This window comes from Mercenaria mercenaria, chromosome 9, assembly GCF_021730395.1.
Source record: "Mercenaria mercenaria strain notata chromosome 9, MADL_Memer_1, whole genome shotgun sequence".
In the NCBI taxonomy this organism is placed as follows: Eukaryota; Metazoa; Mollusca; class Bivalvia; order Venerida; family Veneridae; genus Mercenaria; species Mercenaria mercenaria.
Window position 1 is genome coordinate 28,601,680 of NC_069369.1, and position 13,919 is coordinate 28,615,598.

At 34.3% G+C, this 13,919-nt stretch overlaps 1 protein-coding gene across 2 annotated transcripts in view; it reads left to right on the forward strand.

Moving 5' to 3' along the window:
* The window catches only part of LOC123546797 (fibroblast growth factor 18-like), a 56,567-nt gene that overhangs the window by 14,174 nt on the left and 28,474 nt on the right, over window positions 1–13,919 (forward strand). The window contains exons 1-2 of one of the 2 annotated variants that reach the window (XM_045333361.2): window positions 87–755; window positions 9,935–9,989. In XM_045333361.2, coding sequence (XP_045189296.2) covers window positions 691–755; window positions 9,935–9,989 — 120 coding nt within the window. In that variant the 5' untranslated portion in view covers window positions 87–690. Of the gene's footprint in view, window positions 1–86; window positions 756–9,934; window positions 9,990–13,919 lie in introns of those variants that run through there. The other variant, XM_045333362.2, reaches the window with a different exon arrangement.

The window sequence follows — 13,919 nt, forward strand, 5'->3', positions numbered from 1 at the left end:
ATTAACGTTAACTGTATTTCCAAATGTTCAAATTAGCGGTTACGACTAAAGAATAATTTATGTCAGTGCAAGGATCGGTGACTGTGATCACTGTTTTATGCACTCTAGGTATTTGGGGTATAAATTCCTATCCTGTCCATATACTTGATGGTTTTATGGATAAGTTTAACATATTGCGGCTCATCAGAAAAAGATTTGAGTTGTCAGCAGGGGCTTATGATATACCTTATATAAAATCAAGTACTACATTTTGTGCTATAGAAATTATTTTAGCAGGGATTAAAGCATGGACGGGATCGCATATTTTGGATAGACATGTCAATTTATAATCAGATGTCACGAAGATAGGCGGAGAATGGTGTACATATAGACAATATAAACAGACATACATAGTCTGAATGAACGTTTTCAAGATTACGCCGCGACATCTATATGTAACAAAGACGGAAGAAAGGTTTTTTCGGACTCTTTCCTTAATTAGATTGTTTAAGCAAAAAAAGGTTGCTACAGATGGGCCGCATCAAGGCACAGGTGTTTGAAAGAACATTTTAAATCTAAAAGGCATAAAATCTGGCGTGTATAGTGTAAAGGTATTTAAGAGCTATATAAATGAATCCGACGTTAAATAGTTTAAAATAGTAGTAAAATTTATAAGGAAATAGAGAAGAAATACTTACTTTATGTCCATGTATGGATAGACAGTTTGTAAAGGATAGATGGCCAGATACACCATGGAATATTGCGTGTAAGACAAGGTATGTTAATTATCTCCCTTTACAAGTTTATCATCTCTGTTTATATCTTTTCCTGTCTACTGACTGACATTTACAGCCTTGGCTATTGCAATTATGCAGTTTAAACAAACATGGCGTTCTGTCGTTCATAATTTGCTTTAATAGTTTCGTTACAAAGTGTAAATGTATCAGTTCTAACGCAATGTTCATCTTCTACCTCAAAATTATTCGAATAAGTACTGCATTCTTTCGACTTTTCGCAAGCAGTGATTTAGATAGAACGTGCCGATTTTTCTTCATTCTTATTGATTCTGCAAACAAACAAAATACGAAGGTAAAAGTTATAAACAATTTAACGAATTGGGACGTAGAATTCCACATGCTGAGGTTGTATTCTTTGGTAAAATTCTTGCCATGAACTTCTCGTGAATTGATTATACAGAGTTGGCACATTTCATTAAATTTCCCGTCAAAGTGAATGACAGCCCTTTTTGTAAGTATAACACATATTTTCGATCGATAACATTGAAATTGTGACACTCGCTCTGTACCTCAAAGGAATAAAGTTTGTACACTTTGTATCATACAATCGTTTGAAATCTTGATACTCTCGCAAAATTGGCCTCTAATACGAGTACATACCTCTGAATACAAACGAAAGCAGGCCAATGCGGGCGTTCATTTTACCACACACATAATGGGTAGAAGAGTGTCACGTGGTGCGAAGGGCTGATACCGGCTGGTTTAATAGCGCGGAGGTGATGTCCCGAGTGATAAGTTGACAATTTAGATGACCCGTAATAATTGACCTCACACATTCTATTTCAAATATTGACCACCTATTCTGACCGTATCTGATTTTGACCATACTTCTAATTCAGGCAACAGATGTATGGTTGAAGTCATCAAAAATCTGACATATTGAATATGTCAATCATCTAAAAAGCCTGTAAAATGAGCGTGAAACACGTGTAAAATTTTATAAAGCGTCTCTATATCCATATTACATCAAAATCAAAATAATGATATTGTACACTTGATAGTTTTTAATACTATTTGAAATAGTGACAAACATTTTATTTATCAAATACAAAGGCTTTCTCCCGAAAATGAACTTAACCAAAGCATTCATATGCATGTTTTATTAACAAAAAACCATGGCAACGATCTTTTTATAATGTGAAAAGTGAATAATTTTCTACTATAAATTGATATGCTGAACGACAAAAATGATCATAATACAGGCATATTAAAACAGATTATCGCATTTCATATCAAATATATTCAATGTCCTAATAGGGAAATGAACGCTAAAGCTGGGCTGAGTATTTAAATCGAAAACAAACCTATAGTTTGCTCGTATAAAACTTTACAATGAAGCTGTTTATCCATTGTATAAAGTATCTATTTGGCTTAAACAGTCCGCTAGCTTTTCTTTATTGTCAATCTGTGAAAAATGATATTCGGGTATAATTTGAGAAATTTCTAAAATGTCGATTTTGTTGATAAAATTTTAATGTTTCTTCGCAGTTATGCGATATGCAAAACATGTCCCGTAGTCAGCTACTTAACGAATGAAGTATGTTTCCCAGCGAGGCCCAGCAGATGCCACAGGCTTTTCACGACTAAGGGCTGAACGAAGAATGTTAGACGATAGACATGTAAATAAAGATGGGTTATTATTATTTCAAAATTGTCTACTAGTCAGCTGAAATCATATCTTCTGTCCTCAGTTTAAAGACTCTGAGGCGTTTGGGGTTTTTCTTCTTCTAAATTTAAAAAGTTATACCCATTTTACTGGTACAATTTTAGTAATTTGATTAGAAAAGCGACTTGAGTGTGAACGATGTATAAACTATCAAACATGAAGATTGTTATTTCTAAAATCTTAAAAAATACAAAAATCTTGCTGTAGCAGCCGTCTTTTCTACATTCACTTTAATAACCAGTTTATCAACAAAGTATACAATGTGTAGATTTGTTTCAAAAACGTTATTAAGTTACAAAGGATGTAAGATTTATTTAGAAATAAAAACTGCATAAAAACGTGGTGATGAGACAGCAGACAAACTAGGTTGTGATAAACTAGATGAGGTACGTAGATATCGTGGCGGTCATACATTATATCTTGTTAGTTGACGGTGATACTGCTGTATTTAAGATCGATAGTGAGGAAAAGCTTTAAACTGACTCGAATCTTCCTACTGAGCTTGATCGTGACCTTTCGACCTCTGTACTAGACGTTGAAAAACCTGTTTAATAACTCTTTTAGTGTGGCATATCCTCGAGAAAAACGAAACTATTCGAGACTGTACCTACAATTATTAATGGAATTTCTTCCTCCGTATTTAGTTTCATTTTTTTTGTAAAACCAAAACGTTATAAAACTCTAGGTAGTCTAGTTTTGCTAATTCATGTGGGTTAAAAAAAAAACGAAAAACGAGCATAACTTTTTCTGCAATGTTGCAACCAAGGATATGTCGCGTTGTTTTCAAAATGTGACCTTTAAATGCAAATTGGTAACTTAATGATGAAAATAATTATTGTACGTTTTTATGACAAATGAATACAGTGGCAGGGTTTTTTTCTATCTAATTCTTCTTGGCTTTTTATTTATAGCGTTCCTGTGTATCATGTTAAACAGTATACACTGTCAAGAAACAATTTAAGAGACGTTTATTGCACATCGCTGCTTTGTAATGAAGAAAAATGCTTAAATCGCTAAAACGACATTTGGAATCATGCACATTCTGTACGTTAGTTGCCTTGTAATTAATTGGGCATTAGTTATACTTAGATGATGATAATGCTTGGGCGCATTTAACAAATAGTTGGCTGCATAACGTCAGCAAAAACTGTTCAAAATGAAAGGTTGTTCAACTTAAACAGGAAAAAACACCCATGACGGTTTACTGTTTGTTAAATGTCATTAGCCCAAAAAGTGCTTGTTTGAAATGTATGTTTTATGTTTTATTTGAGGAATTCCTGTTCTCGAAATGTAACATGCAGTTTGGTTTAAATAACAGATTACTATTAAATAACGCAGATCAATCAAACGCTTGACATTAAACAAGCGTTTTCATATATAGGCACTATGATATTCACTAAACAGTGGCATACATTTTACATTTGATATGTCATAATGATAATTCAGGGTTGAACGAGGCACATCAATTTTAAATGTAAGATATATACTAAAGTAAATTCACGTGAAGGTAGACGTAAATTTCAGTTTTGCGGGCGACAGAGTTACGCGTACATCCGAAGCAGTTTCTTGCAGGGTTCATTTTCATATATACAGATGAATTCTCACCTTCTTCTGTGCTTAAATGTAGCTTGACAGGTGTGTCAGACTTCATGTCAAGTTAAACTTGGCCTTAAATAAGTAGTCTTGATCGTACTTGAGCGACGTTAAAGAGTCGATTAATTGGTACCCTGGTATGTCAGAGATCACATTCGTACACTAAAATTACCTACACTGGAAATAGATTGACTTTATTATTGTACCATTTCAACTGGATTCGCAGGTCTGGCTGGCTAAATTTGGCGGCCAAATCGTTACTCTGTCTACAATTCCTAGACATGAAAGACAGAAAATCGTTGAAGCTTGGACATTTAACATGTCCAGAACTGCTGAAATTGGCGGGAATCGATCACAGAACAGTCAATGATGACGTCACTCTCTTCTTTTGCACAAGATTTTTTTTCTCAAGTTTTTCGGTAATTACCTCGCTCTGTTCTGTTATAGGTGCCCATAATGTATAATAATTATTCTTCTGAGGATATTTACAGGCAGAGTGGACCAGTATTATTCCAGATTATATACTACAGTATTTCCTTTTGTATATGTAAAAAGTTATTTTAGGATTTTTGTTTTGTATTCAAGCTTGATACCGGAAAGGCGCTAAGTTACTAAACTTTTAAAATATTTGTAGGAAAAAAAATAATTTCGTTTATCTTTACCAGACTAAGTTTCGAAGCAAATGTTGACATACAAGAGCACAATTGCATAAGCAGACTTTGCACTTTTCCAGTTTGATTAGTAACTGTTAAGAGACATATCCTACGAAATATGAAACTATGACCAAATATATACAACAGGAAAATATTTACTATATTAAGCCATGCTCCGTCATTCTTAAACAATGTGTCCTTATAACAATATTATTGCTGTTTTATTTCTTAAATTTCTTACTTAAAAGTCCTCCAATCGCCTGTCAAATACATCGTAAACGTTTTATACTTTATGTACTGTCAGAAACTGTTTTCATATTAGCAAACCGCGGTTTAAAATTTGTATTTATTTCTTTAACATTAGATATATTTTCGGGTTTTATAAAAACATTTTCGTCCTACGCGCTTTTTGCATCACATGCGCGCAACGGTCATTATAAACAAATATGCGGACTATTTTATGCATGGAATGTGAGGCTGTTTAAAGCAGGTGCATAATTAACTTAATTCCGTACTTAAGGTCTAGTGAACATTTAATTCGAATTATACGTAAACTATTTGAGCCGTGCCATGAGAAAACCAACATAGTGGCTTTGTGACCAGCATGGATCCAGACCAGCCTGCGCATCCGCGCAGTCTGGTCAGGATCCATGCTGTTCACTAACGGTTTCTCTAATTGCAGTAGGCTTTAAAAGCGAACAGCATGGATCCTGACCAGACTGCGCGGATGCGCAGGCTGGTCTTTTGTTTGTTTTGGGTTTAACGCCGTTTTTCAACAGTATTTCAGTCATGTAACGGCGGGCAGTTAACCTAACCAGTGTTCCTGGATTCTGTACCAGTACAAACCTGTTCTCCGCAAGTAACTGCCAACTTCCCCACATGAATCAGAGGTGGAGGACTAATGATTTCAGACACAATGTCGTTTATCAAATAGTCACGGAGAACATACGCCCCGCCCGAGGATCGAACTCAGGACCCCGCGATCCGTAGACCGACGCTCTACCTACTGAGCTAAGCGGGCGGTCAGGCTGGTCTGGATCAATGCTGGTCGCAAAGCCACTATGTTGGTTTTCCCATGGCACGGCTCATTTATTAATTTGAATGTTCGTTGGCATTAACAGCTTTTATCCTCATCATTGTAAAACACATTCCTTTCCGTATTTTTAGATAACTGAATGAATGAATTACGATAATGTTTTGCTAAAAGGTACACAGTTTCTTTTCATAACGAAATGTTTGAATTTATAATTCTGTCCTCGGGTATGAGAATGGTCGCTTGTTTTACCGATGAATATTCAATTTAGTGTGTAATATGATATTACCTATATTATAAATCCTACGTTTCGATCACTTAAGATAAAAGAAAGCAAACTCCCTGAACCGAAACCCCAAGCTGCTATGAGTGTGTGGATGTTCTAATGAATGAGATTTATAATTACAATTACACGGACAGAGTAAAACAGTAAGACAAGCAGGATATAACAAACACATAAAAGGAAAAGATTAGGACACCGCCTTGGAACCGTCAGTGACAAAAAAAAAGGCAATGGAGAGTTTAGACCTTTAATCTCAACCATGTTCCGAAGTTCAAGGAAAGTTAAATATTTAAGTGAATTCGAGGTATACGTTCAAAAATGTTTAAGCAAAAATGGAACTGCGACCAAGGTTAGATGTTTAGTATATTGTATTGTACATAGAATCTTCGTAAGTGCATATGTTAAGGAAGTATATATAACATTGGAGGGCAATTGTAATAGAATATTAAAGGTACATCTGCAACTGGTTTTGAGAAGAAGAAAAAACATAAAAATATGACGATATTCTTCTAGTCATTTTGATTGAAGTTTCCTTTCAAAGCGCAGACGCGAGCTTTTATGTAATAAAATGATTTATTCATTTAACTCTTAATACGGTATGTTGTGGTTTACCGCAATGAACAATTTAAATTAAACTATAGCTTCTGCAATATTCGAAATATAGCAATATTTTCTATGTTTATCACACTGTCGTCTGCTTAATTTATAGCAGTGTAAATGATCCTCTGATCGCTTTTTAAAAATCAGACATTCTTAATGTCGTTTGACATCACACTTTACAAGTAAACTGTGTAAATTACACGCCTAATCTACAGATCAAACACTTTGGTACCTAGCTCCCAAAAGACCGATTCATTTTAAAGTCCAGTTGAATTCTTTCTGTATATTTACATACTTTATTGAGTGAAAACTTCAAAGAAAGCAAGTTTTGTTTTTTTAAACATCATTTTAGAAATATTACTGAGCTATCCTATGGAAAAGAAATTGTAAATATTTGTACAATATATTAATGATGCTTTCTCGCTCTGCTTTCTGACCTAGCGCTCCACATTGACAAAACCCTTAAGGTCTGCTTTAAACTGTCATAGCAACTTGAATACTTGACGTTTGTCCAGTTTTCTGGGAAGTGATTCATTGTGTAACCCAAGGCTCTGGTCACACATATTTGTCCGCAGTATATTTAATTCTCATGCATTTAATGACGGTACTTAACTATACCTGCATAACTTGAACACTGAATGCAAAATTCTTCCCTGTTTTTTTTTTACTGGATGTCTTATCGTATTCACAGGGATTTTCATTTATTTATTTATTGCTTTTCGGTTATAAAAAGGCAGACATTCGTAAAAATATCCATAACCGTCTTATAAATGCACTTTAAGATTATGAATAATTTGTGTCAAATTAAGCAATCTGAAGTTTGATTTGAACTTTTTATAGTAACCACATGCAACAGAACATTTAGAAAATAACCATTTTATTGCTTTTTGCTTCAGATATTTCAGTTTTGAATTGCAGTTGTTCTGTATATGAAATAAGAACACTACTATCGCTTGAAACTAGAGAGAACGTTATTATAAAAGTTGATAAAAATAAATTCCGTTTCAAATAAATATTTTATATTATTGTAACCTTACTATTGTATTCATAAAAATGAATCATACCCTTTTTTGATATTTGAGAGCTCACTGAATACAGAGACATTTTTGTATTTTTGAAAAGTGCATATTTTACCACTTGAAAGCCTTTCTCGTCAAGTTAAAACGAACGGAGATGTCTTTGTTCGCGCATTTTAATTGAAATCACACAATTTGAAAGTCTAGACCCACCCACTAAGTGAAACATATCATTAAATGAGAGTAACTGGTATGTAAGTAATTGTTTCCATTAGCTAGCATTATTCGTTAAATTCACAATTAGTATACACACAAATAAAGGAAATGTAAGGTAAAATAGAAATTGTATACGCTTATTCGAATGACTTGCGGGTCAATAGTCAGAAATGTTACACAAGGTCCGAAGGCAAATATTTTTGACGTTTGACCGGCAAGCCGTTCAATGGTATGTTGGATTAGAAATATATTATTTTTACTTTTGCGCAGCAAAAATGATTGTATCGAGTTTACAGCGGACTTATAGGAACAAGCCAATATAAGGAGCCATGTAGTGATACATTTAGACCACAGACAATCGAAGTATATGTTATATAGAGCATAACATATGTTACCTCTGTAAAAGGATTTTTTGAAACATGCACCGAAAAGTCTGGCATATAAAGTATGAAAAAAGTAATCTTTGAAGTATGAAATTCAAAAGTGACATTTAACTTAAGGGGAGATCGCATAATATATCTTACAACCATTTCATAACTGAAAAAAATGATGAAAGTGAAGCCATATCAAACGAACAAACGAAACAATGATACAGTTTCATAACGTCTTAAATCGAGAAAAAGTTTACAACTGCATTAAACAGAATGCAAAACAATGCAAACAAAACAAATATTCCAGCGGCTGTTATCTGTAACACACCGGTGCATGGTTGCTAAGATCGACGATAAACTCGTATATTTTTCGCCGACTTAAGAAATTGTCAAGCATGTTCAGTAGTAAAAAAACTGTCGTCTGCAAAACCACTCGCTGGAAGCTGACATTTACACGAATTTTATCGTTACACCGTCTGACATAAACATTAATATGTATATGTTTATTTTTCACATGGTTTCGTTAAAATGTAGCAAGTACTTGTTTTTATACGTGCTAAAGTCACTGAAAATGCCATATAAAATAACTAATCTGACACATTTTACCTGCTGTAACCTTGCAGTTTAAAAAGCGGGAAATGATGATAAATACTTGCAGTAAAAAAGACAAAGTGTATGGTGCACTAAAATGTTTCCTGTTTCTTAAGATGGGCATTTACTAAAGCATGTCATTTCATAAATTCCGTCAAATACACCTCATTCATATCCTTTATAGATTGTAAATACAATGTTGTCAAATATGTCTTTTGCAGTAGAATCAAACCTACCGAACGCTCCCTGTAGATAACTATTTCCTCTTTAATACTACAGTTTTTATACGATTAAAATGAAACAGTTATGAAAACCACAAGAATTCATGAAAATCAAACCATAAAAGTTTCCGCACGGAATGTGCATATTGCACTACTAGTTATTAATGTGTCGTGTTAATCTAAGCATAATGTGCACACTATGATGAGCTTTGAATACGCGACATGCCAATGTGTCCGAAGCATAGAGACGTAAATCAGGCAGCTGTCACATTGCTTGCTGTAATCTGTTACATGAATTTCATAGTATAAGGTTAATTTTAAACGTTACACAATGTGACATTATATTTATTCAGGGTCAAACTCAAAAGTTGTAATTCTCTTTCATAATAAGAAGTATTTTGTGTGTTAGCGCATCTTAATTTTTGACCCGTTTTAACTGTAAGAACACGGCCTGGAATACGGCCTGTCTGTTTTTTCCCATAAAAAATTATCAGTTTTAAGGTATTGTGGCTTTTTGTGTTAAAACTCTTGTTAAGCACAGGAATACGCTTCGCAAAAACTGTTTAATTAGATACCGGGGTATTCTTTTTACATTTTAAAGTTTTTTTTACGAGTGTAGATCCGTCCACAACCAGACACGGGAATAAATTGGATCATCAAATATGTTCAAGTAAACCGAAGGCACATGACGTCACTATTTATGTCCCTTCTAATCCTACTAAAGAAATTACTGTTGTTCATATAAAAATAGTGCAAGAAGACGTCTGCATTTGAATTATGTAAGCGGTACTTGTAAAAAATAGAAACAGTTTTATCTTTTGTATATGAACGTGAAGGTGTGTGGGTAATACTATTAAAATAGACATTCACTGTGTGTTTAGTTGTTTATTAATTGATTTTTCTCTAATCTTGCAGGTTGTTGACGCTGCTGCTAATTGTGCTGGTAGGAGTGGGAAGCGCTGCTAATCAGGTAAGTCTTTAACCCTTGCCCTTCTATATTTCTATAATGCACTTGTCTGTCTTTCAATTTGGACAGTGTCATAACGACTGTTAAAAGGGGTGCTTACCAAAAATATACTGATTGAATGGCAGACAGTGCGATCACGGATGTGCAGGCTGATCATGATCCACACTGGTCGCAAAGGCAAAATCAATCGTGTCCAGTATAATGTGGGTTAAGACCGGATGCCATTCTCGTCATGTTGTGAACCATGAAAGACAACCCGCCTTGCCAAAAGGAAACATTGCGAGATAGTTAGATGATTATATAACTAGAGTACTGTTCTGTTTGTTGTAAAAGTAAAACACGAAGAACAAAATGTCGCGATTTAGCCAACATACTTATACATTTTATTTACCAGCGTTGGAACTGCACTTCGTTTTATGACACCTGCGGGTTTAGCTTTTTTCTGATGTGCACAACTTTCTTTAAAAAAAAAAGATTAAAGAATTGAAAATCGACCTCACTCGCACTTGAACAAGGGATACAGGAGACGGTTCGATGTTCAGACAACGCCTTCTAATATGTTTTCTTTCATGACTTGCGTTCCTCTTTTTAAAAATATTGTAAGATTTTATGAAAGAGTACAATAATTAAGTTTGTAAAAAAGACACAGAGATCATTTGTAGATATACACAGACTTACACCTATCGTGTTCAATTCCCACCTACTCTATTCACTAATTATATAGATATCAGTGTTTGATTTAATCAAAATTCAAATAGCCGAACCCCCATTCACACACCGGTCTTTTGATAAAATTATATGTTTGAACTGATTTTAATTAAAAACGATCCTATTCGTTTCGGCGCTATTTCAACTGTGTCGGAAAATATGAAATTCTTAAAATATTTGCATTTATCAAATGCAATAATTGTAAGTTATGCGAGATGTTTTATTCCGCTTAAATTCACAAAATAAGTTTGTTCCTTCGTTTTTTGTATCTCTTAATATCAGTAGTCTCGCTGTATTATTTTTGATCAAATAAAGCCTTAAAGATAATTTTGTTTGTCCATTTAGTTAACATAAAAGGAAAAAACGGCTATAAAAACTATTGGTATCTAGGTAAAGAAGAAAAATCACTGCTCGCAATACAGGACTTAATACAGGACTTAATATATTGCTCGTTGCCATAGTTTCATTGTTTCTTAAACAAATGTTTAAAGAGGATTTTCAATTAGAATTGGACTTATTTCATATAATAAACGCTCGCATATATAATTAGCTAAACCACATGTCGCTCTATTTCTGTCTATCTGTATTAGGATACAATTTTTATTGTTGAAAAATGTCGAAATTCAAATATTTACTATTTTGAAACCTTCTCACCTGAAGATGTTATAATAATGAAGGCATAATGCCCCGTTTTGACTTCATCTTTTGTCACCGCTTATTAGCATATTATTATAACTATGTGGCAAGAATGATAATAGCGTTTAGAGCATCAAGTACATATTTACGCAACGATGAACGTTTTGGCTTTGTATTTTATGGCAAAAGTGTTTTGTGGTAATCATACGTTAGCACTTAAACTTGTCGCGGCTCTGTAAACCACTCATATAATGGAATGTTGTTTAAAAACATTAAAAATGCGACTCATCATTTTTAATATGCAAATAACAGCGACCGCTTGAAATCCTGAACTGAGGAGTTCATGCTGTATATAAGATATTAATCCTTAGCCTGCTAAATTTCTAAAGAGGACTGGTCCATCTTTCAATTTGGACAGTACCATTAACTGTTAAAAGGGTTGCTTACCAAAAATTTACTGACTGAATAGCGAACAGTGCATACCATGGTCAGACTGCACAGGTGTACAGAGGTCGCAAAGGCAGAATCACTTGCCGCCAGCAGGCTAAGGATTAAAGTGCTGGTAATACAGTTTTTAACTTTAAAGAAATGGTCGGGGAAAAAAGTAATAACGGTCTATATAAGTGAGTGAAATGATGATATTGTAAAAGATACGACAGTCTTCCGTGTATTGCTGTATGACGTAGTAGCCAAGTATGACGTCGTTATTCTGTAAAAGTTAAATATAGACCTACAGTATACCATACATTTGTTATGGCTGATCTAACTCAGAACTTCGCGAAAGCTCACGAGAAACCCGTTAACTTAGTGGTGTGATTTGTTTAAATGGTTCACATTTGTATATTGTTTCAGGAGTCTGAATTAAAGTCATGTTCTAAATAACTGAAGTAAACGTGGTACCAACAGTAATGTTTCGTTTGCTAAAGTCAAGTTTACATTCAGCAAGACTTGTCAATGAAGCCAAAATTCATTAGTGTTTCTAGCTACCGACATAGGCTAGCAAACACATATCAAAATTAATATAGTAGGCAACAGATATGAGTGACAATAAACTGCAATAAGCGGTTTGATGTTAACACTACGATGTTTATGTTGCATTCATCTGTGATTTACGTGAATATTTATAACCTTGCATTCTCTTTTTATGAAATGTGAAAATGTATCCTTTATGCAAAATCGACAAAGCGGACACTGTGCTATATAATATTAATTCTGGCACGCTGATACGACTGATATTAATGCGTCAGTTAGTTTTAGGTCAAAAACTTTGTTAAGGATGGGATGTGGTAACGTCTGCCGAATACAACGGTCCTTAAATAGCACGCGGGTAACAGAACGGTTCTCGTAAATGTTGCGTCAATGTTATCCCAGTAACAGGAGGGTCCTTGTCTAGAAATCATCTTGCAAGTGACGCGTCGATAGTCTAGTAACAGAGTAAGCAAAACAGAATGGCGCAAGTACCGATATGATACGCGTAATAAAAAGGTCCTTGTATTGAAAGTATCCCTGTATTTCAATAAACGACGGTCCTTTCAAACCAATAAAAGATTGCCATCCGTATGCCATCTGCAGTTGAATTAACGCTTTGGTAATTTAAGTGTAGATTTATTATTTTATTAGAATGCCTGACAGTTCTTTTATCCCAAGTGTAAATATTGAAGTAAAGGCCGGTGAAAAGTTATTCCATATAAAACGGGAAGTTGAATTGATGAAATTTCCATAATATTCGAGTCAAGTGTATTGTATCTACAACCAGTAGTTTCATTAGGCTTGGCCTTATATCCAAACCTACTGACGTTATATGATATTATGATAAAATGCAGGTCTTACTGTTGCATAACAGTTTTTGCCATATTTTATGAATGCAGATTAAGCGACGGTTGCTAAACAACTTGGGCACGTAATTTGTTTATATTAATTGCAACAAGTTCTTGGTGCTCAGTTCAAGGCAATGCTTTACAATGAAGGTCTCCATTCATTCTTGTTCAAGTACGACAAATAAATCTAGTTAAGGATAATTCATCTGTTTTGGTTGCATGCTCTTTATTTGTCAATGGTGGCATTTCCTGAACGCTGATTCTATAGCTCATGTGTATATGAAGGACACAGCAGTCTTTATACTTGTGTACCAGTCCAGGATGTATTTTGACACAAGTAGTAAGTCCCTTTATACGTGGACTCTATATTACTGTTCTCTCTGGCCCTATGGGGGCATGGATTCCATTCGATATTTCTAGTTTTGTAGTAGAGAATTCCGCATAAACCGGTGTTAGGCGTACACTTTTGAGTTTTCATTACATCTGATGGACATACACAGTAAAAGCGAGTATGTTATTTTTATGCTTGGTAACGTCTTGTGCTTCCAAATGATCATCTGATAAATTAACTCGGTCCACCTGTGGGCTTTTCACCATCTGACAAGTTGAGGTGGATCATATCCTCTGATGTTTCACTGCTTTTAACTAGATATTGTTTTTAAAGTTTTCACTTTCTATTTTGGTGAGCTATAATTCTTGATCTCACTCAATAAAAAGAGATCATTTATCAAAAGTGTTTTATGTTTAATTCTTTACTTTTATCATTATGCGT